The sequence below is a fragment of the Sinocyclocheilus anshuiensis genome, unplaced genomic scaffold (genome assembly GCF_001515605.1).
Source record: "Sinocyclocheilus anshuiensis isolate Anshui unplaced genomic scaffold, SAMN03320099.WGS_v1.1 scaffold964, whole genome shotgun sequence".
Lineage (NCBI taxonomy): Eukaryota > Metazoa > Chordata > Actinopteri > Cypriniformes > Cyprinidae > Sinocyclocheilus > Sinocyclocheilus anshuiensis.
In genome coordinates, this window is record NW_015552666.1 from 262,765 (window position 1) to 284,194 (window position 21,430).

At 37.9% G+C, this 21,430-nt stretch overlaps 2 protein-coding genes across 2 annotated transcripts; one reads left to right on the forward strand and one right to left on the reverse strand.

Annotated features, from left to right (window-relative positions):
• Window positions 1-183: 183 nt before the first annotated feature.
• Window positions 184-4,282, forward strand: LOC107667328 (ankyrin repeat domain-containing protein 33B-like). The gene is made up of 5 exons (XM_016458958.1): window positions 184-305; window positions 932-1,328; window positions 2,280-2,409; window positions 2,702-2,842; window positions 3,152-4,282. Exons 2-5 carry the CDS (start codon window positions 1,056-1,058, stop codon window positions 3,997-3,999), a joined length of 1,392 nt encoding a protein of 463 aa, XP_016314444.1. The 5' UTR covers window positions 184-305; window positions 932-1,055; the 3' UTR covers window positions 4,000-4,282.
• An 8,750-nt stretch (window positions 4,283-13,032) lies between these two features.
• LOC107667388 (intermediate filament protein ON3-like) lies at window positions 13,033-17,974 on the reverse strand. Its single transcript, XM_016459054.1, has 9 exons — window positions 17,433-17,974; window positions 15,552-15,760; window positions 15,400-15,460; window positions 15,197-15,292; window positions 14,927-15,091; window positions 14,714-14,839; window positions 14,406-14,626; window positions 14,229-14,293; window positions 13,033-14,116 (listed from the first exon to the last, which is right to left on the reverse strand). Exons 1-9 carry the CDS (start codon window positions 17,847-17,849, stop codon window positions 13,980-13,982), a joined length of 1,497 nt encoding a protein of 498 aa, XP_016314540.1. The 5' UTR covers window positions 17,850-17,974; the 3' UTR covers window positions 13,033-13,979.
• Window positions 17,975-21,430: the final 3,456 nt, after the last annotated feature.

The following is a 21,430-nucleotide window of genomic DNA, read 5'->3' on the forward strand; positions in this document are numbered from 1 at the left end:
TGTGTGTTTGTGTGTGTGTGTGTGTGTATGTGTGTGCGTGTGTGAGAAAGGTGATTATGCTCTGAAAGCCTATATTGGGTCTTTTCTGATCCTCAAAGGCATTAGTCAGTCTAATGACCTGAGGTGTTACGGAGCATGTATACGCCCATCTGTGATCACATCAAATACTACAACACACACTATGAAGACGTGAAACTGATGGTTGTATTTTCTGCAAGCTGAGGTTTCTGATAATGACTTGTGAAAGTTTAAAGTATAGCAGCATTTACTGAAGACACCTCTTTTCTTCTGAAGTGTGAACACAGGTGAGTTATACTCCATATTTATACAATCTCTATTTTAAATCAAATTTAAAAGGTATGTGCCAGACTCTCAGGAAGCATTTAAGAGCATCTGGCTGTTTTCTCATTTGTTCACTAGAGCATTAAAGAGACTGTTTTTGCTTTATTGTTGTAATCTTTGGTTTTGTATTTTACAAGATTTTTTTCTAAAGAAATGTTTAACTTATTGCTGTTTTGAGAAATCGAAATACCAGTTTTTGTAACTAAACAAAATGTTTCACAAAAAATTGTTGTATAAACACATACATTTATTAATGGTAGAGTTAACTGAGGTAATGTGTGTTTTTAGAGTGTACCATATGTAAGCCTTTTTACAGGTATCTGTGTATTTTAAGCCTGAGCTGGCCAGATTTAGCACTGACAATTAAAGCACAGCTCCCAGGCTAAATCCGGAGCTATGAAAACTCCCACTTTTCTTGCATCAGAAGTTTTTGAAGTAATCGAACAGTAATGGTTGTCATCACAGACAGTGCATTATTTTTATTTCATGTATTTATGGATGGATGGATAGATAGATGGATTGGATGGAAGTTTATTTCACTTGGTTAGAGAGTGTTGTGGTTTATATCCTTTGGTATTTTTACATCAAGACAGGGGCTATAAACTCTTGGAGTGCATTCCTTCATCTCAGGGTGCTGACCCACTACAACCATGTTGGAACACTTTCCTCAAATGCCAGCAAAGATGGTGTAGGCAAGACTGAACTTTGCAGACATGGCAGCAGTTCAAAGCTCTGCCTTTAAGGACCCAAACCTTGGGTCAGGCCCGGATGAGGATGAAATCTCATTGTTGGAAGAAGAGTCAGACTCTGGAAGCTTGCTCTCTGATGATTCTGTTCTCCCCGATTATGAACAAGAGGAAAGGACAAAGGGAACTGCCAACACACTATATGAGGCTTGTGTCCAAAATGACCCAGAGGCACTGAAGAGCGTGTTGGAACGAAGTGTGACCTATGATGAGGTCATGGAAGTTGACATTAATGGCAGGGTAAGACAGATTAGTATTAGAGAGCATGAGACAGAATGACTAATCACAGAGCAGAAAAATCAGTAATGCAATAAAAATAAGTAGTATAGAGACCAATTCACACTAACTAATTGCTTATTAGCATGCCTATTATTAACATGTTGGCTGTTTATTAGTACTTATAAATCACATATTAATGTCTTATTCTGAATGACCATATTCTACATCCCTATTCCTACCCAATACCTCATCTTAACAACTACCTTACTAACTATTAATAAGTAGCAAATTAGGAATTTATTGAGGCAAAAGTCGTAGTTAATGGTTTGTTAATACCGAGAATTGGACCTTAAAATAAAGTGTGACAGTGAATTTTTATTAAATTTTACATTTTTGTTTAATATAAATTCCTAGGTCAACCCGGATCGCTATTTGGGTTTCCTTTGAGAAATTCAAATGTTTTTCACTGTATAAGTAGAATTAGGTCTGAGGTTCTTGTTTAGTTCTATAACATAACATACAACTGCAATAAGGTTGTGTGTGTGCTTGACAAATGGAACTACATAATCCTTATGTAGCAACTTGTTGACGACACTTCCAAAATTCATGTTTGAGGCATGACTACGTGTAATTGTAACTTAACCGCATGAGAAAGTCAATTTAAGTAATGTTAACAGACCTTATTGTACTTGAGGAAACCAATGCCTCGAAAATGCTAATTCCAAGTTTTAGCACCACATACTGAACAACTTTATTTATTTATTTATTTATTATTTAACCACTCAGAACAGTTTCAGATTATTCTATTAGTGCTGCAGGGTTATTATGGTTTGTTTGATTATGAAAATGTTACCTGTTGATGTGAAGTGTCCATGTATTACCGTACATATATTTATGTCTCTTTACCTTTTTACCTGTTAAAGGAATATATTGATAGAGCTCTTTGTAACACCCCATGATTCTCTCATATAGAATGGACTGATGGTGGCTGCATATAAAGGCTTTCTTCCAATTGTTTATGAGCTGCACGGCTGTCCACATCTGGATATTAACCACCAAGACAATGATGGCAACACTGCTCTAATGATCGCAGCTCAAGCTAGTCAGTTGCTGCATGTGCGATGTCAATTCACTGTTTTGATGGAAATTAGATGAACTACTGCCTGGATTCTGCTGGCAATAATAGTGCTCCAGCCAAATAGTGATTTTTGTGAATATGATGCAATTTAAATAGAATTGAGGTGTATTTGAATCAAAAAGAATGATAATGACTTCATGTTAAATACAATTTGAGTTACTATTTACAGTTTAAAGAATTTGCCCCATTTCTTTATTTAGTATATATTCCAAAATACAAAGTGAAAAAAAAATGTTTAAAATCTTTCTGTACACAGGTCATATCTCCATATGTAACTACATCATGAATTACTTCCCTGGAGCAGAGACAGAGATCAGAGACAACAGAGGATTCACTGCCCTCATTAAAGCTGCCATACAGGGAAGGAATGATGTGGTGGCAGCTCTCATAATGCACAGTTAGTTGTTGAACACACACATGCTGATGTGCTGAAAATGATCCTTCAGAATGTTGGCATTGTTTGTATTCATCACATCACTATAGAGAGACAAGAAGTTACCAAATGACCCACATAACCAATCACAAATGGCCTAGCTGGCACTGACCCAGTTCACTAGTTTAGCATCCAAAGTTTAATTAATTAAGTAATTAAAGCAAAGGATCTGTGGAAGGCACAACATGACTAGTGATTTCTGACACAGCATTCTTTTTTAAACCATAACTCCTCCAGCATCCCTCTGATATTTTCTATATTTGTCTGTTTTAGGGGCTGATGTAAATGCTGTAGACTCCAACCGTGGTAAATGTGCACGTGACTGGGCACTGAAAACAGGTTGCTTTGACACACTGAATTGTCTGCGCCACCTTGTGCTTCATCCCACAGCTGAACAGTTCTGTGACACCTACGTCCCAGAGTGGCCCAACCTTAAGGTGCTGGTTAGCAAAGCAACAGCCAATAAGAGTGCTGGCCAGAAGCTCACTCATCATCTCAAGAGTACTTTTGGTTTCAGTTTCCCACGTGACCCGCAGGACAATGGTGTCATGGATCACATGGTGCGAATGACCACCAGCTTACGCAGCCCATTCATAGCCACGGCCACACAACCGCTGTGCCCAAGCAGCCCTCCGCAGATGGGTAAACGTCGGCTTGCTGTGGCTGAGCTGATGCAGAAGCACTCACAGAAGCAACTGGAGGAGAGTTCACTGTGCCATCGAAACAGCTCCATCTCCTCCATTTCTCCATCTGTCCACTCAGCTGAGTCTGTCTCTTTGTCCTGCTGTGCCAGTACAGAGAGACGAGGCAGTGTGCTGTCTATTGCTCAGTCTGGAATGCGCACATTCATTCCTCGTAGCGTAGCGTCAAGGCGCAACAGTGTCTTCCCCTCTGGTTGTATCCCACAGATCAAAGTTACCAAATCCTCTGAGCCCACTCCAAAAAAGGAGAAGAAGAATAAAAAGCAGAAAGGTTACCTGGAGCCTCCAAAGTGGAAGTATAAGGAGGCTAAGGATGAGAAGAAGAAAGAGAAGAAAGCGTTGAAGGAAAAGGAAGAGAAGGAAAAGGAGATGAAAAGCAAAGACAAGGATAAAGGAAAAAGGAAAAAGCGTGATGATTAAGATGCACTCTTTAAAACTCTTAATAAGGTTGTAGATGCCCTCAGTGTAATTGTGTGTGAGGAAACGCTTGATGACAGAATCGGTGAAGCAATGCAGTGAAGAGAAAAGAGGAAGTGCATTTTGAAACCTCAGTGGTGCATTCCTGTCTCACAAAAATCACTTCCTACTGATGATTCCTAATGATCATTTCAGTCAGTCTTATAGGCTTAAGCAAACATTTTAAGGTCTCTGATTGGATGACTTGCATGTAGAATAATTCCTGAATGAATGCTGCATCTAAATAATCACCGACATCATCAGAACTGAATTGTGCTTAACCAAAAATATTACAGTTCATATTTAACTAATTGATTATTTATAGTCCATCACTGACATAAATTAAAAAATAATAATAATAATAATTTAACCACAGTTTATTTGCAAGACTATTGTATCCCACAGCAGACAGTTGTCGAAATTAGGATTATGTGCAACAAACTTCTGTAATCTGTAAAAAAGGTTGCGTCGCTTACAGTACATGTTTTTTGTATGTGCTTCATTAAATATGGAGCTGTTTTACTCAAGATGCCTTCAGAGGAGATACCAATCATAACACAATGTCCATCACATATGCAGAATGATATTTAAAAGTTTTTATTTTTCTTCTTCTGACTAACATTTGGATATTAAAATTTAATAAACAACAACAATAAAAACAACTAGCTAGGTTACCTTAAAAGTCCATAGATATCGCCATCAGTTCATACCGCTGTTAACACTTTCTCAACAAGTAGATACGATGAGACCTGGGGCAAGTTCAAGCTCAAACCGGTGTGCACCGTTTTGTTACGGTTTCCGGTTTGAACGACATGTTTCCTGGAAACGGTGTGCAACGGGGTTTGAGATGCGTTTTCTCTTGTTTGGTGGGTGTGTCAAACATGTCAGCCCAATCAGCAGCAACATGTATGTAAACCACGCGGTATTAAAGAGACAGCTAGCACAATGTAATTAACATCTAAATAAATTCACAAGAGCAAGTATATTGTTTGCACATGTTTATTTACATTAAAGGCAAAATAACTGAAATAATAAGAGCACATGTATAGATCTGGAACTTCTTTAAGTCTGTCTAAATATCATTTAGTAATTGCAATGTCTTCTGGTCCATATCCTTTCCTTAGGAAGGTGTGCTAAATACTGATTAATGTAACATAAAAATACTATACATACAGTATTTATATATTTTGCTATTGTATTATGGAGTGACACTTTCATCGTCTTTTGCAGTATTAAACACGTATTTATACCGATTTTATCAGGCACAGAAAATTCTTCAAAAAGAACACAAAGAATGGCCTTCTCAGCTGCCATAGTTGCAACTCTTGCGTCATCAGAACAGGGTGTTCAACGCACCACCGTTTCCGTTTAAAAAACGTTTTGCACCGTTTTTGTCGGGGCTGAACGCAGCCCTGTTCTCCTGTTTTGGTCAGGTGACAACATATACCCTGTTCACCTGCTAATAAAATGAACACTTTTTGGCAGCAGCTGCACTCTCAGAAAAAAAAGTACAAAGCTCTCATTGGGGTAGGTACAATCCTTGTACCTTATTTACCTCTAAATGGCACATATTAGTAACTTAAAAGCAGTTGTTCTCAAATCCGGTCCTGGGGAGATCCTTTGTATGTGTCTCTTAACTGACACACTCAGTTCATTTGATGGAGTTTCTACTAATGATCTGATTATCTGAATCAGGAGTGTTAAATAAGGAAGACATACAAACTGTGCAGAGCAGTGGGTCCCCAGAACTGGAGAGGAGAACCACTGACTTAAAGGTACTTTGTAGTGCATATTATAACTAAAATGTACATATTAGTACCTTTTGAAAGGGTACTGCCCCAGTGACAGTTTTGTATCTTTTTTCTGAGAGTGTGTTGTAGTATTTTGTGCAGTGCAAAAGCTAAAAAAATGTTATCACGACTGACTTGATCATGTATTATGTTTGCAAATATGTACTGTATGATCCATTGTAAGATACTGTAAGTATGCTGTAGTACACAAAGATGGTCTTATTGGCTTTCTCTCACCCTCTCTCCCACCTGTGTATCATCTCTGACAGCACTGCAGGGACAGACGTGAGGCTGAACAGTCAGTAATCTGCTCTCTTACAGTTATGCAACACAGCCACGTGGAGAGCAGCAGTAAAGCCATGCAGGATTAGAGATCTAGCCGGGTCACTCAGGTCCAGCAGAGGCCTCTGGCTAAGTCTGGGATCATGAGCCATGGCTTCTAAAGGACATGCTCTGGAATCACTTTTGTAGTGATATGATCTGCATCAGCAAGGGGAGAGAGATTCTGTGCACCCAATATTACAGAACAAAAGGACTACATTTTGAAATAAGAGACAACATAACAATGTAGAATGAATGAATTCATGCATTAGAAATTTAAAAGAAAAATGGTGAGATGTTTCTTTGAAAATTCTAATGCATGGACAGAGGTACCAATGTAAATTATGGCCAATTCAACTAGAAAACTAGAAACAACTAGAAAATGATATATATATATGGTTACACTTTACTTGAAGGGGTGTGCATAAGACTGACATGACACCTTCATAATCATGACAATCATGACACATAATCATGACATGACACATGTCATGTGTGTGTGTGTGTACTGTATAGTGTAATACATTTAAATACTAAAATTTAAGATAAAAAAACCCCTTTATTTAAAAATGCATTTAAATTGTTTACACACAATATAGTGGACAAAAAAAGTCACATCCTTTTTTGGGGTCAATGAACTTCCTGTTAGTTAATGTTTCACCAGTTCTGAATTTCAGCTCTGCTTTGTTGTGGATTTAAGCAGTTTGCATTCTTGTCATGTCACAGTTTCATTTGGTGTTACTTTTCAGGATGATTCTCCCCAATATAGGAGGTAAGTGTTTATTTCATTTTCCTGATGTTTTTAAACTCATTGGAGTATATTGTGCAATGAAGAGACATTTCATGTAGCTGTTAAATGTGGCCAATTGCAAGAACATGCAACTCTAAATTCCAATGAACTTTTTTCAGTTAATTAAATTTACAATAAATAGCAAATAACAGTATAAATTAGAAGGTAAATCAGTGTTACCCAAAGAACTTACTTTATTCTCAACCAATCTTCACAATGCAAAAAAAAAATTACAATGTTATTTATAACACTATTATTGTTTCTACACATATCACGATAAGTCCCCATGCTCGAGCTAGTCATATTTGCGTTTGAGTGAGGAGGACTGGTCAGATTCAGACAGGTCAATCTGGCCAGTGTAGAAATGTTGAAAAGATTACTTTTCTAAATCTTGAGTTCGTTTGATTCACAATAATGAAATTTATAAAGTATAAATGTATTTGCAAACAGTAGGCCTAAAAACTAACTCTGTAAAATATAAATATAACTATATTGTTTTAGTACATTATCTGAGTTTTGCGTCTTACATGTTGTTTGTTTCCCATCTATAAAATATTGCAACATGCACATTTCATATACTGTAATTTGGGAAAATCCTGTTTTTCACAGTACATTGCAATCACTCTTTCTTCATAGCGCTATATGTGGTGTGCTGGATAATGTGTGTGAGAAACACAGCATCTCAATCCTTCACCTACTAGTATGAGGTAGTAGTACGAGGGAGGAAGTTTTTTTTTTTCAGTCAGGTCATGTAATGTTACATTTATCTATTGTTTACATGTATTCTCACTAACCTGTCCTATTCCTAAAAATATATTAATTAAAGATTTCTAGGTTGTTGGGATTCTTCTAGAAAAGTGTATATACAGTATATATATATATATATATTGTGTAGTGTAAAAACATGAATGATCATTAAATCAGATGTGTAATAATATGTGTAATAATATGCATAATAATAAGCTCATTGTGCCTGCAGTAACATGTTGACTAAGCTTCGTTTGACCTTTTCTTGCCCTGCAATGTTATCGTTGGGGTTTGGTATGATTTTTACATGTTTTGAAAGATTATTATTTATAATAACTGCTTTGCATTTGTATATATTTTAAAATGTAATTTACTCCTGTTATTGCAAAGCTGAATTTTTAATTCAGCAGCCATTACTCCAATCTTCAGTGTCACATAATCCTTCAGAAATCATTCTAATATGCTGATTTAGTGCTCAAGACACGTTTCTTATTATTATCAATGTTGCACACCTTTGTATGTGGAAACCATGATGCATTTTTTCAGTATTCTTTGCTAAATAGAAAGTTCAAAAGAACAGCATTTATTTGAAATAGAAATATTTTGTAACATTATACGTGTCTTTTACTGTCACTTTCAACCAATTTAATGCGTCTTTGCTTAATAGTTCACCCAAAAATGAAAATTCTGTCATTTACTCACCCTCAGGTTATTCCAAACCTGTATGAGTTTCTTTTTTCTGTTGATCACAAAAGAAGATATTTTGAAGAACATGGGTAACCAAACAGTTGATGGTCCCCATTGACTTCTACAGTATGGAAAAAAAAATACCATGGAGGTAAATGGGGAATGGGGACCATTTTTTTGTTCTTTTTCAAAATATCTTCTTTTGTGTTTCAAAAGAAACAGGTGAGACAGTAGACAGTTAATTGTACAAAATTATTGCAATGACAAATGTTTTAAAGACCCCATGAAATGACCTACTGCATTTTAATTAACAATGATTTGTTTACTTGGTAGCCAGCTATACAGGCAATATTAGTGGGGGGTGGTGGGGTTGGGGGTTCCTTGCACTCTGCTCTTTGCCAGATGCATCACCCCGTCCTAAACTGTCTGTGGATACGTATGGTGTCTCCAAACTGTATGTCAAGGACAAACAAAATGTGAAAATATCCTGCTCCATCGGCTCAGCTTATTTAAAATCAAATGACTATGTAAATCACCCCATTCACACTTGTACTGAATTGTTTGTAATTACGTTGCAAATTATCTTTCTAGTACATACACAGCAGGTGTCCTCTCAACAGTCTTTCCTTCTTGTTTAGGGATACTTCGAGTTTAGAAGGGATGGCACTTATTTGAGTCAAACATACACCAAACCAGGCTACCCTGAGTCTATCACACAGTATTCCCCAGTGCCTGAAGGAGAGTATGAATGTGTATTCCATCTTATTTCCTCGAAAATTAAACTGACGTCTCAGCCCAGCAATTCAGTCTTCATTTGCAGTGAGTTCCTATAAACAGCTAACTTTTTGATGCATTACAACTAAGATAAATTACTCTGTTTCAGCCTTTTATTTATGTAGTTATTTATTTAATTATTTATTTATGTTTTGCATGTAGTCATGCACTTTACCTCTTATCAATAATGTTTAATGCAGACATTTAAAGAATAAACGCCAGGGGGCAGTGCTGAGCTACTACTTTGTATTTGAACAACACATTAGTGCACTGTGCACTTTTAAAGACATAATTTTTACATCATTAAAAAATTAGCCCTAAAGAATGAACAGACCCTTGTCATGTGGACCCTTTTCACAGACTGTGCTGACGCGTTTCAACGGTCATCAGCATCACAAATCCTGCAACGTTTTTTTTATAGGCCTATTTTCATTAAAAAAAAAAAAAAACTGTATGTACATTTATAACAACTTACTTTGTATTGTATTACCTTTGCATCAAATTACAAAAAAAAAAAAAAACTTTATGCTGTGAGGTTGTTTCTAATACAGCGTCTATGGGAGTGAAGGTAAATTTTACATTGTTTTCTCTTCTGACTGAATGGTTTCTCATGAAAACATTATCATGGAATTTTTCTTTCACCGCTAGAAATTTACAAATATCAAGGTCCTTAAAACTGGTTAAAAACTGAAGACTGTGCCCCTAAATGTTTTCATAAAGTTTTTTTTTTATTTTTTACTGATGGTCATTTCTATTTGTATTTTGCATAATACAACCCTCCAGATCCAGTGCCAGTTGTTGCAGGTGTTCGCACAACTGCTGTTGGGGTAGCAATTCTGGTGTATATTTGTAGGCTATATATTGAACCGAAGAGGTAAAGGCCAATGAATTTCCACAGGCCAATACTGAAAATCCAGATAACAATAAGCTAGCCTACTCACCTCAGCAACTGCAGGCCAAATGAATTTAAATTTATGGCTTAAAATTTGTTTAACTTCACCACGGAAATATAAACCCGACAACTTTCCACATGTAAAATTATGTTTGATAAATATTGAATAAGGAGATAAGTGAATTTTGCTATAAAGCTGTACAAAGGTTCCTGAAAATGTTTGTGAGAAGAGAATATTTAGATATTAAAATTTGGCTTCATAAGGGAAAGTGGAAATGTAGCTAAAATGATATGTTGAAAATTAACTATAAGAGAATTAAGACTAGGGAGTCTGTAATGATTGCAACAAATACGTTTTACCTTACAAGATGCTCAACATAAAGTGGATCAACTTTATTGTAATTATATTGAATGTATTTGTTTTAATCCTATTATTATTTTTTTTCTGTCTATAGTTTCTTTGTGGTTCCATTGTCTAATTTTTATCCATATGGAGCTCTTTGATGTAAAAACTGCCCATATTTGGTGAAAACATTTTAAACAACAAAAGCAATGAAAGACAAATCCAGACAAAACTTGTAGTCTCAGATTTATTGTATTCAGATTTTATTTTTGATGTCAAGTCAATCAAAAGAACAGCATTTATTTGAAATAGAAATATTTTGTAACATTATACGTGTCTTTTACTGTCACTTTCAACCAATTTAATGCGTCTTTGCTTAATAGTTCACCCAAAAATGAAAATTCTGTCATTTACTCACCCTCAGGTTATTCCAAACCTGTATGAGTTTCTTTTTTCTGTTGATCACAAAAGAAGATATTTTGAAGAACATGGGTAACCAAACAGTTGATGGTCCCCATTGACTTCTACAGTATGGAAAAAAAAATACCATGGAGGTAAATGGGGACCATCAACATTTTTTTTGTTCTTTTTCAAAATATCTTCTTTTGTGTTTCAAAAGAAACAGGTGAGACAGTTTGGGATTAATTGTACAAAATTATTGCAATGACAAATGTTTTAAAGACCCCATGAAATGACCTACTGCATTTTAATTAACAATGATTTGTTTACTTGGTAGCCAGCTATACAGGCAATATTAGTGGGGGGTGGTGGGGTTGGGGGTTCCTTGCACTCTGCTCTTTGCCAGATGCATCACCCCGTCCTAAACTGTCTGTGGATACGTATGGTGTCTCCAAACTGTATGTCAAGGACAAACAAAATGTGAAAATATCCTGCTCCATCGGCTCAGCTTATTTAAAATCAAATGACTATGTAAATCACCCCATTCACACTTGTACTGAATTGTTTGTAATTACGTTGCAAATTATCTTTCTAGTACATACACAGCAGGTGTCCTCTCAACAGTCTTTCCTTCTTGTTTAGGGATACTTCGAGTTTAGAAGGGATGGCACTTATTTGAGTCAAACATACACCAAACCAGGCTACCCTGAGTCTATCACACAGTATTCCCCAGTGCCTGAAGGAGAGTATGAATGTGTATTCCATCTTATTTCCTCGAAAATTAAACTGACGTCTCAGCCCAGCAATTCAGTCTTCATTTGCAGTGAGTTCCTATAAACAGCTAACTTTTTGATGCATTACAACTAAGATAAATTACTCTGTTTCAGCCTTTTATTTATGTAGTTATTTATTTAATTATTTATTTATGTTTTGCATGTAGTCATGCACTTTACCTCTTATCAATAATGTTTAATGCAGACATTTAAAGAATAAACGCCAGGGGGCAGTGCTGAGCTACTACTTTGTATTTGAACAACACATTAGTGCACTGTGCACTTTTAAAGACATAATTTTTACATCATTAAAAAATTAGCCCTAAAGAATGAACAGACCCTTGTCATGTGGACCCTTTTCACAGACTGTGCTGACGCGTTTCAACGGTCATCAGCATCACAAATCCTGCAACGTTTTTTTTATAGGCCTATTTTCATTAAAAAAAAAAAAAAACTGTATGTACATTTATAACAACTTACTTTGTATTGTATTACCTTTGCATCAAATTACAAAAAAAAAAAAAAACTTTATGCTGTGAGGTTGTTTCTAATACAGCGTCTATGGGAGTGAAGGTAAATTTTACATTGTTTTCTCTTCTGACTGAATGGTTTCTCATGAAAACATTATCATGGAATTTTTCTTTCACCGCTAGAAATTTACAAATATCAAGGTCCTTAAAACTGGTTAAAAACTGAAGACTGTGCCCCTAAATGTTTTCATAAAGTTTTTTTTTTATTTTTTACTGATGGTCATTTCTATTTGTATTTTGCATAATACAACCCTCCAGATCCAGTGCCAGTTGTTGCAGGTGTTCGCACAACTGCTGTTGGGGTAGCAATTCTGGTGTATATTTGTAGGCTATATATTGAACCGAAGAGGTAAAGGCCAATGAATTTCCACAGGCCAATACTGAAAATCCAGATAACAATAAGCTAGCCTACTCACCTCAGCAACTGCAGGCCAAATGAATTTAAATTTATGGCTTAAAATTTGTTTAACTTCACCACGGAAATATAAACCCGACAACTTTCCACATGTAAAATTATGTTTGATAAATATTGAATAAGGAGATAAGTGAATTTTGCTATAAAGCTGTACAAAGGTTCCTGAAAATGTTTGTGAGAAGAGAATATTTAGATATTAAAATTTGGCTTCATAAGGGAAAGTGGAAATGTAGCTAAAATGATATGTTGAAAATTAACTATAAGAGAATTAAGACTAGGGAGTCTGTAATGATTGCAACAAATACGTTTTACCTTACAAGATGCTCAACATAAAGTGGATCAACTTTATTGTAATTATATTGAATGTATTTGTTTTAATCCTATTATTATTTTTTTTCTGTCTATAGTTTCTTTGTGGTTCCATTGTCTAATTTTTATCCATATGGAGCTCTTTGATGTAAAAACTGCCCATATTTGGTGAAAACATTTTAAACAACAAAAGCAATGAAAGACAAATCCAGACAAAACTTGTAGTCTCAGATTTATTGTATTCAGATTTTATTTTTGATGTCAAGTCAATCAATGCAAAATAAATCAGGTTGAACATGGTTTCAGTTTTGTTGCATTTTTCCATTTATAACAGGGACTGTAAAATATGCTCTGGAAGCAGTTTGAATACAGGTGAAAGTATCAGGTGACCACAGTAAATGAAGCTCTCAACTTGTCAAGTACACAAAGTTTAGGAGGGATGGTCCACAGAAATGCCATTGTGCCTGTTTTTTGTTGTAACAGATCTCCCTTGAATGTGAGGTAACTGGACATTGGACGCCCACAAGTCATTGTCATCAGTTACAGGCTGACAGTATTGTACTATTAATAACAAATAGGTAAGCTAACACTGAGAGCCATTGCATAATGACAAACGTGATATTAGTCAACAAAAATGCAGCAGGGAGCTTGTAACAGCACAAAACATTGAACCAGGACTTTCAGGACCTGTATAGCACATCCCTGATCCAGTGAAACCATGGTACTGCTTGTGGTTATGCTGATGAGACTGAAATCCTATTGTTGTTACAGGTCTAATTGGCTTCTGTGCTTTCCATGTGTATATATTTCATTCAAGTCTCACTTTCCCCATATATATCAGTGCAGAAATAAACAAATTCAGTGACTGGGAGCACATTCTCCATTACATTCTTTCTGGTGTCATTTTAGTGTAGTTGGATTGATGATTTAAAATGGTAGTGAAACCACCAGACAAGAGGTGTATGTTATGGGTAACTACCATCAACGCACAGAACAACCTAAAACTTATTTTATGCTTAAGAAATCATTGTCCTCATCTCCTCATTAACAGGGGATAGCTGTCTGGCTAGAATATAGCACCATAGATGGTTTAGGTTGTAAGAAGGTTCAAGTGATCTAGTTGCAAGAAAGGAAGATAGGATGCTGGGATAGGTTGGGTTGGGGACTCTTCTCCTTAAAAGCGTTTACTGCTGACACTGGAGACACTGGTTTTGCTGATGGAGCTACTACCGTATCCTGATCCACCACCAAATCCTGAAGAGCTACTGAAACCACCGCCATAGCCGAATCCAGAGCCGCTACCAGAGTAACCTGCGAGAGAAAGGAAGTTTAGACATGTATCCAACATGACCTGGAGAATGAGATTATAAGAAAGGTGAAGGGATTCAGAGAGAGAGAGAGAGAGAGAGAGAGATTTATTTACCAGATGAGAGACCTCCAGAGGTCTGCTGCACGTGAATGGTGGCTGAAGCTCCACCGCTGGACAGTCTAGAGTAAAGAAGACAACAGATTTGTTTAGTGATGTTTTTCCAACCTCAAGGTTTGTCAAAAAGATTTGAGAGTGTAAATGTCAAAGAAATATTCTTTTAAAACTTCCTACCTGCTCTCTTCTCCTTCCAACAGCTTTCTGTAGGTGGCAATCTCAATGTCTAGGGCCAGTTTGACGTTCATGAGCTCCTGGTACTCGCGCACCTGGCGGGCCATGTCTTGCTTGGCCCTCTGGAGGGCCTCTTCGAGATCCTTGATACGGAGCTTGGCGTCCTTCACTGCCAGCTCTCCACGCTCCTCAGCCTCAGCGATCTGAGCCTCCAAGTTGGCACGCTAAAATGACAATAACATACATGAAGTCACCTTCTTTACATTAACGGTATGCAAACCAATTATATATCAACCCTTGCTCATCATTACCTGTCCCTTGACGGCATCAATCTCGTTCTGCAGGCGGGCGATCATGCGGGTGAGTTCTGCAATCTCAGTCTTGGTTGAGCGGAGGTCCTCACCATACTGACCAGCAGAGGACTGCATCTCCTCAAACTGTAACATTTATTGACACAAATGAGCACTTGCGTAGCCACAGTTGAGGTGATCTTCAAAAAGTGAAGTTATAAGAGCTTGAACCACCTTCTGTTTGTACCAGCTCTCTGCTTCAGCACGGCTGCGGTTGGCAATGTCCTCATACTGAGCACGAACTTCAGCTACAATGGCATCCATGTCCAGGTTTCTGCTGTTGTCCATCTCTACAACAACTGATGTGTCCTTGATCTGAGACTGGAGCTCACGCAGTTCCTGCAAATGTAGACCAAACAATCAGTAAATTACCTACCCTTATAAAGCAGCAGTAGTCTATGCTAACAAGTTTTGGTTGGCCAAACACAACATAATTTAACTTACAGCCTCATAGACTGCCCTGAGGAAGTTGATCTCATCCTGAAGAGCATCAACCTTGGCCTCAAGCTCAACCTTGTTCATGTAGGCTGCATCAACATCCTAAAAGAAAATGAGAGGACATTATATCCTATTGCCTGTAAAAAAAAAAATGGAGTAATGGAGTAAAAATGGGAAGTCTTTAAAAGAAAAAGATAAATGTTCTTTACCTTCTTGAGCAGAACAAACTCATTCTCTACTGAAGCACGCTTGTTGATCTCATCTTCGTACCTGTTAAGAGAAAGGAAATGTGAGTAAATCTATTCTGTTTTCAGTGTTTTTTTCCCCCATCAGTTCGTTCAATTTCAAAATTACAACTCACTTGTTCTTGAAGTCCTCAACCAGGCCCTGCATGTTCCTCAGCTCTCCTTCCAGCTTCATCTTCTCATTTCCCAGGCCATCGAGCTGTCTGCGCAGGTTAGAAATGTAGGCCTCAAACATGGCATCGATGTTGGAGCGGGTGGTCGTCTGTTCCTGGAGGAGACTCCATTTGGTCTCCAGCATCTTGTTCTGCTGTTCCAGGAAACGCACCTGGGGAAAGAAAGAAAGAAAGAAAGAAATTAGTGTTTTTATTTGAAGATTTTCACTTTCAAGCTCCTTGGAGGTTAAAAATGTCACGGAGAAAGATTGCATTCTGAAAAAAATAGTGAATGAATGAATAAATTAAATGGATTGATGGTTTTGTCTGTCTTGTATGACTCCTTTGTAGTCCTGGCTCTTTAAGTATTTTTGTGTATGCTCTCTGGAAGCATTGTTTAAGGGAATACAAATGGCCATGAGTCATTTTAGCAGGCATTTTTCTGAAGGGTGGAGTGAGGGAAGGGGGGGAGGGGAAGGTGAAAGTGGAATGACTGGGTGTGGCAGCGCTGTACACAAGCTACAAACTCCTAGACTGGAAAAAAAACCCTCCAGTAATGGCCTCGCCCCAAAGCTGCATTACTTCACATATAAAATGGAGCAAAAACATCAGAGAAGCAAGACATACCTGCCACACCCTAAGGCAGAGTTTTGTGGGTGGTCTTTGGAGATTAGCCATATATGACAACACCTGTCTAGCTAGTAATCTACTAAACTTGTGTTTATAAAAAGAACATTCTAGATTTTTTTTCCCCTAGATGTATGTAACCTGGATGTACCCTGGAAATATTAGTTCCCTTCCCTTTTCCTCAAAACTTCTTTATTTAACTATCTTACATTAATAATGATTTACATTTCCCTGTTATCTTAAACATCAGAAAAAGTTTAAAAGGCATTTATTGGCATAGTCTTTGACCTGTAACCTGCTAGCAAGTTATAAAGCAGAGTAAAAGTTTGGAACGTCTGGTGTCTTTGGTCCAGATGACTCATCCTGGTCACACACTGCCTACTGCAAATTCTCCCACAGGCACTACAAAATAAAGGTGTGTGTGTGTATGCTGACTACATGGCCTTTAGGGTGTGTCTTCTGTCCACATTTGCTCAGAAAGTTGTGAAGTGTTTGTTTGCAGCCAAATATGGGCGTAACAGAGTTGACTGTATTTTTTATTTTTTTTTGACAGAGGATGATTAAAAAAATGTATGGGACAAATGGATCATATTGCAAGCTGTGCAATTTTTGTGGCGTAATAAAGTCTAGACTTTGGACTACGGACACACTGGTTACTTCTAGCGCTCTCTATATACAGTATGTGTGTATCTATGACTCACATGGTTGCTAGGTTATTACCCAAACTCCACCCATATTTGGATAGCCTCAGTCATGGGTTTTTGAGGACTTTTTGCCAAGGCTAAAGCCACACTGAGAGAGATCTAGTACAAATTGTTTAACATATACATTAACTGATTAACTTAGTGCTACTACTTTGCTTGTACTGCCCAATTAGTAAAAATAGTAAACACTGGCTCTGGTGTAAGCAGATGAAACTTTTACATCTAAGAAAATTGCTTAGCTTGCAGCTATGATTAAAAAAAGCTGTTGTGCAAGAGAAAACATTTAAGTGTCACTCTTTTTTTTTTTTACAGCTGCAAGGTATTATGGTGTGTAGTAATACTAAAGGCATCCAGTGTTAAGAGTCACAGGTTCAAAGGTCATACTTAGTAATAAAATGAGAATTCTGAAGTTGAACGCACCACACACTCTGTGCACAGCATATCATTATATATATTTGCATAATATGTAAAAGTCAGTGTTATTTTAAGCGAGACTGAATGCATGAATACTCACTTTGTCAATGAAGGAGGCGAAGCGGTTGTTGAGGGTCTTGATCTGCTCTTTCTCCTGAGTGCGGACAGCCTGAATCGTGGGGTCAATTTCTAGGTTAAGGGGTGCCAACAGGCTCTGGTTGACGGTTACAGCGGTGATGTGAGGTGGAATGAAGCCACCACCAAGACCTCCACCAAGACCACCACCGTAGCCTCCACTCATGCTGCTGCTGCTGAAGCTGTAGTTGCTGCCTCCAGCACCGAATCCTGCACCGAAGCCTGGACTGGCACCCACGCCAGATCTCCTGACACTGGTCACGGTGCTGACCCTGCTAGAGCCGGCGGGAAGTGCGTAGGCTGACTGGCTGGAGTAGCCAGACTTCCTCATGGAACCACTGCTGCCACCGATGCCGAAGCTGATAGACCTGGTGCTTGTCATGGTGCCTGTGTCTTTGAGTTGCTGAGAAGGAGGTACGAGAGTGCTCTCTGAGAGAGGAGTGGAGGAGGTTGCTCACAAAGGAGAGTCAAAGTCCCTCTGCGTGTCTCTCTGCAGCTGGCTGACCGTTTTTATGCACACACTCAGGAGGCGGAGCCACACATACACTCGCATACAGATGCACTCTCATACACACCATACCTGTTAGACAGGTACAGAGAGAAAGTGGCAAGATAAATTGTGTCACACCTAGCCCCAGGCTTTGCCCCAGGTGGAGTGAGAAAACAGGAGGAGGGGCAGAGACTCTAGGACAGACATTCCAGTATAACTCTGAAAGAAAGATAGAAAAGACAGTGTAGATCTCACAGTCTGCCAGCGGGTGTGTTTCTGCCTTAGTATCTGGTTGGCTGGGCAGCCGTAGAGAGTGAGTTAACCGCTGCTCTTTTCAGCAGGGTGGGGCGCGAAGCAACTTTCACATTTATGAATGGCTTTTTTCCATCTACTTTTGCCAGTGTTTGGAACCGGCAGGGCTTTTTCCCCCCAAGAGCTGAAGAGTTGCATTGTTGAGATTTACAAGGGAAAAAAGAAAAGGACCCAGTTTCCATCTGTACTGATATTGGAAAATGTGCACACACACATCTGCACAGTAGCTAGTGGATAATGCATACAGCTAATGTGTTTTATGGCTCTAAACTCCACCATATGTGTGTACATATGAGTGTGTGTTTGAGGTGGAGCAAAGTGGTGTGATAGAGCTGTGGAAAAACAACGAGAAAAGTTGCCACAAAAATACATTACATTTAGCTCTACCTGTAAACTTCTTCAGGATCACTCATAACTTCAGTTCCCACGCCCTGCATAATCAGACTATTTCTCATTTCTAGTTCAAGTCAACATGATAAGCCAGCTGTTGGGTGTCACAACCACCAGTGATGGGCATTTCATAGTTTTACATAAGCATCTACAACTATGACACTATGATAGGATAAACCAGGTGTGAGATCATAGTACAGCAATCATCGCTTTGTATGAGTGTTTGTGATGAGTAATAAGCTCCAGCTATGTCTCTAGCAATGGCGAGCACAAGTTCCTTCAAAGACGTCAGACATGCAAGGGAAGGAAAGGCAAGAAAATTCATGTCCGGGCTGGATCTCTGGGACATTGTGAAGAGGGTTTACTGCAGCAAACCATTATAGCAATCAGACAAGAGTTTGGCTAGGGGCTTGGCTTGAGTGTCTACAGACTCGTTCATTACTTTTTGGCCATTCTTCATATGCACATATCAGTGTGCATGCATGTTTTTGTATCTGAGTTTATTTGATCTGATGTTAAGGTGCATTATGCATATTTTGCAAAGTGTACATCATTTGCTCCTAATAACATAACAGGGTTTGGCACCTTTGACATTATTGCAATGCAACCTGCATTTGCATTTGAATAGTGTATTATGTGTATTAATATGCAAATATGAGTGTATTGTGAGTAAGAATATGCAAATATTTATGCATCAAGGTTGATGACAGTATATATTAATGTTATTAAAAATAATTTAGATTTCCACTTAAATATACACGTACACATATAAAGAGAGATATATGGATATACAGTCAAAACAAAATGTATTCAGACACCTTTAACATTTCACACATTATCACCGTTTATTCGCTATAGTTTAGAAAATGGTAATAAAATATGACAAGAACTCAGAGTTAAACTGTGTCAGAACAAATTCATCTTGATAATGTCAGATAACACTTAAGCAAAATATGGTCAGGTCACCCACTAGTAAAAAAATATATAAAAAATTATATCTGGTGTCTGAATAATTTTTGGTTTGACTGTATACATGCATTAGCATTTATTTGTGTATTAAAGTGTCATGTTTGATGATGAGAGATAAAGATCTGTTGCGTCTGGAACATTCCTGGTTTAAGAACTGATGACAAGAATGGACACACCCTTTATTAGGCTCACCAGCTGACTTACAGCATGCACTGAAATAAACCTTTGAAAGATTAAAACAATTAACATATGGATTAACATATAGCATAGATTGGATGTATGCTTGAATACCTTTTCCTTTGCAGTTTTATTTCAATAAGAGCAGTTCAGATGTACATTGTCACATTCTTCACAAAAAGACTGTAAGGTATGTGTCCAGTCAACCTATCAGTCGCGAGGGTGGAATCATTTTTAGATGAGCACCGTATTTGCAAATCAAACAGTGGCGGTACAGAACAGGACTTCTTCTGTTATGTATTTTAATGGCACTCAATAGTCTAGATCTGATAAAATGAAGCAGAATCATGTTTTAATCCAGTCCAGTCAGAGTTGTATCTCTGAAGGGGATTAACAAGAGAAACATATAACACCTGTCTGCATTTTAAAAGCGTGCAAAACAAAAGTCAACAGTACAAAAACACAACTGAACAGCACATTCATCAATCTGAATTTTTAATAATGCATGGGGGGATGGGATTGTTATTACTTTTTCATTGTCCTTTTCATGGACGATACATTCAATATTTCCATTTCAAATCCCTTTGGAAAGGACTCATTATTTTAGGTTTTCTTTCACGTTAAGCATTTCTGGGTTGCAATAATACCAAGAAATAATTACTTTAAAGGGGTCATATGATGTTGCTAAAAAGAACATTATTTTGTGTATTTGGTGTAATGAAATGTGTTTATGCGGTTTAAGGTTCAAAAAACACATTACTTTTCACATACTGTACATTATTGTTTCTCCTCTATGCCCCACCTTTCTGAAACGCGTCGATTTTTACAAAGCTCATCGGTCTGAAAAGCGAGGTGTGCTATGATTGGCCAGCTATCCAGTGCCTTGTGATTGGCCGAATAACTCAAGCGTGTAACGGAAATGTTATGCCCCTTACCATACTGTGTTGCCGTGTGCCGGCGCGACGAGACAAAACCAATAAAACCCATAACAAACGAGGCATTTGTTGCATCCAGTGGGGCCATAATTACGGATTATAATGACTTATACTGTCTTTTTACGAGTTGCGTTGCATAGAGCCGCGTAAACGTAAAACCATGTCTGCATTTGTGATCGGAGAAATGACGAACAACAAGCACTACTCTACACTGCTCAAAACTCACGTTTGAATCGTAAGTGGCAAATTCTTTAAATATGAACACGTACTTACAGACTGTGAGTCAGAACAGCCGGCATTGTAGACTACTCTGCCAGGATCAGGAAACAGTCCTCCATAAAATGCGCTGGACACATCTGAATATTTAGGTTGAACTGTTCTGGAACAGTGTTGTAAATACAACTTAACCACTGATTTCTAGTCGTGTCCTCTTTTGGAAGACCAAACAAAGTATTTTCGCTTTCGCAATGAAACACACAGCGTCTTCACGACATGGCGGGGGCGGTGGCAGCAACAATAAAGTTACACCTTCTTTCTTTGCGTGAACATTTGGGCGGCGTTATGCAAATCTTCCCACATCGTGACGTAGACATGTGAGGGCGTGTTTAAACGAGGCGTTTTAGGAAGGCGTGGACCAGTCTTAACTTTTATAAAGAATATCTCTTTGGATTTGAGACTTTAGTCTTTGCA

Bases quoted from the DNA above. Each gene is read 5' to 3' on its own strand.
- LOC107667328 (XM_016458958.1), top strand. From the start codon at position 1,056: ATGGCAGCAGTTCAAAGCTCTGCCTTTAAGGACCCAAACCTTGGGTCA. The intron at 2,410-2,701 runs GTCAGTTGCTGC...TTCTGTACACAG, and splicing joins AATGATCGCAGCTCAAGCTA to GTCATATCTCCATATGTAAC. The intron at 2,843-3,151 runs GTTAGTTGTTGA...TGTCTGTTTTAG, and splicing joins GGCAGCTCTCATAATGCACA to GGGCTGATGTAAATGCTGTA.
- LOC107667388 (XM_016459054.1), bottom strand. From the start codon at position 17,849: ATGACAAGCACCAGGTCTATCAGCTTCGGCATCGGTGGCAGCAGTGGT. The intron at 15,461-15,551 runs GTGAGTTGTAAT...TTCTCTTAACAG, and splicing joins GTTGAGGACTTCAAGAACAA to GTACGAAGATGAGATCAACA. The intron at 14,840-14,926 runs GTGGTTCAAGCT...TAAATGTTACAG, and splicing joins AGAGCTGGTACAAACAGAAG to TTTGAGGAGATGCAGTCCTC.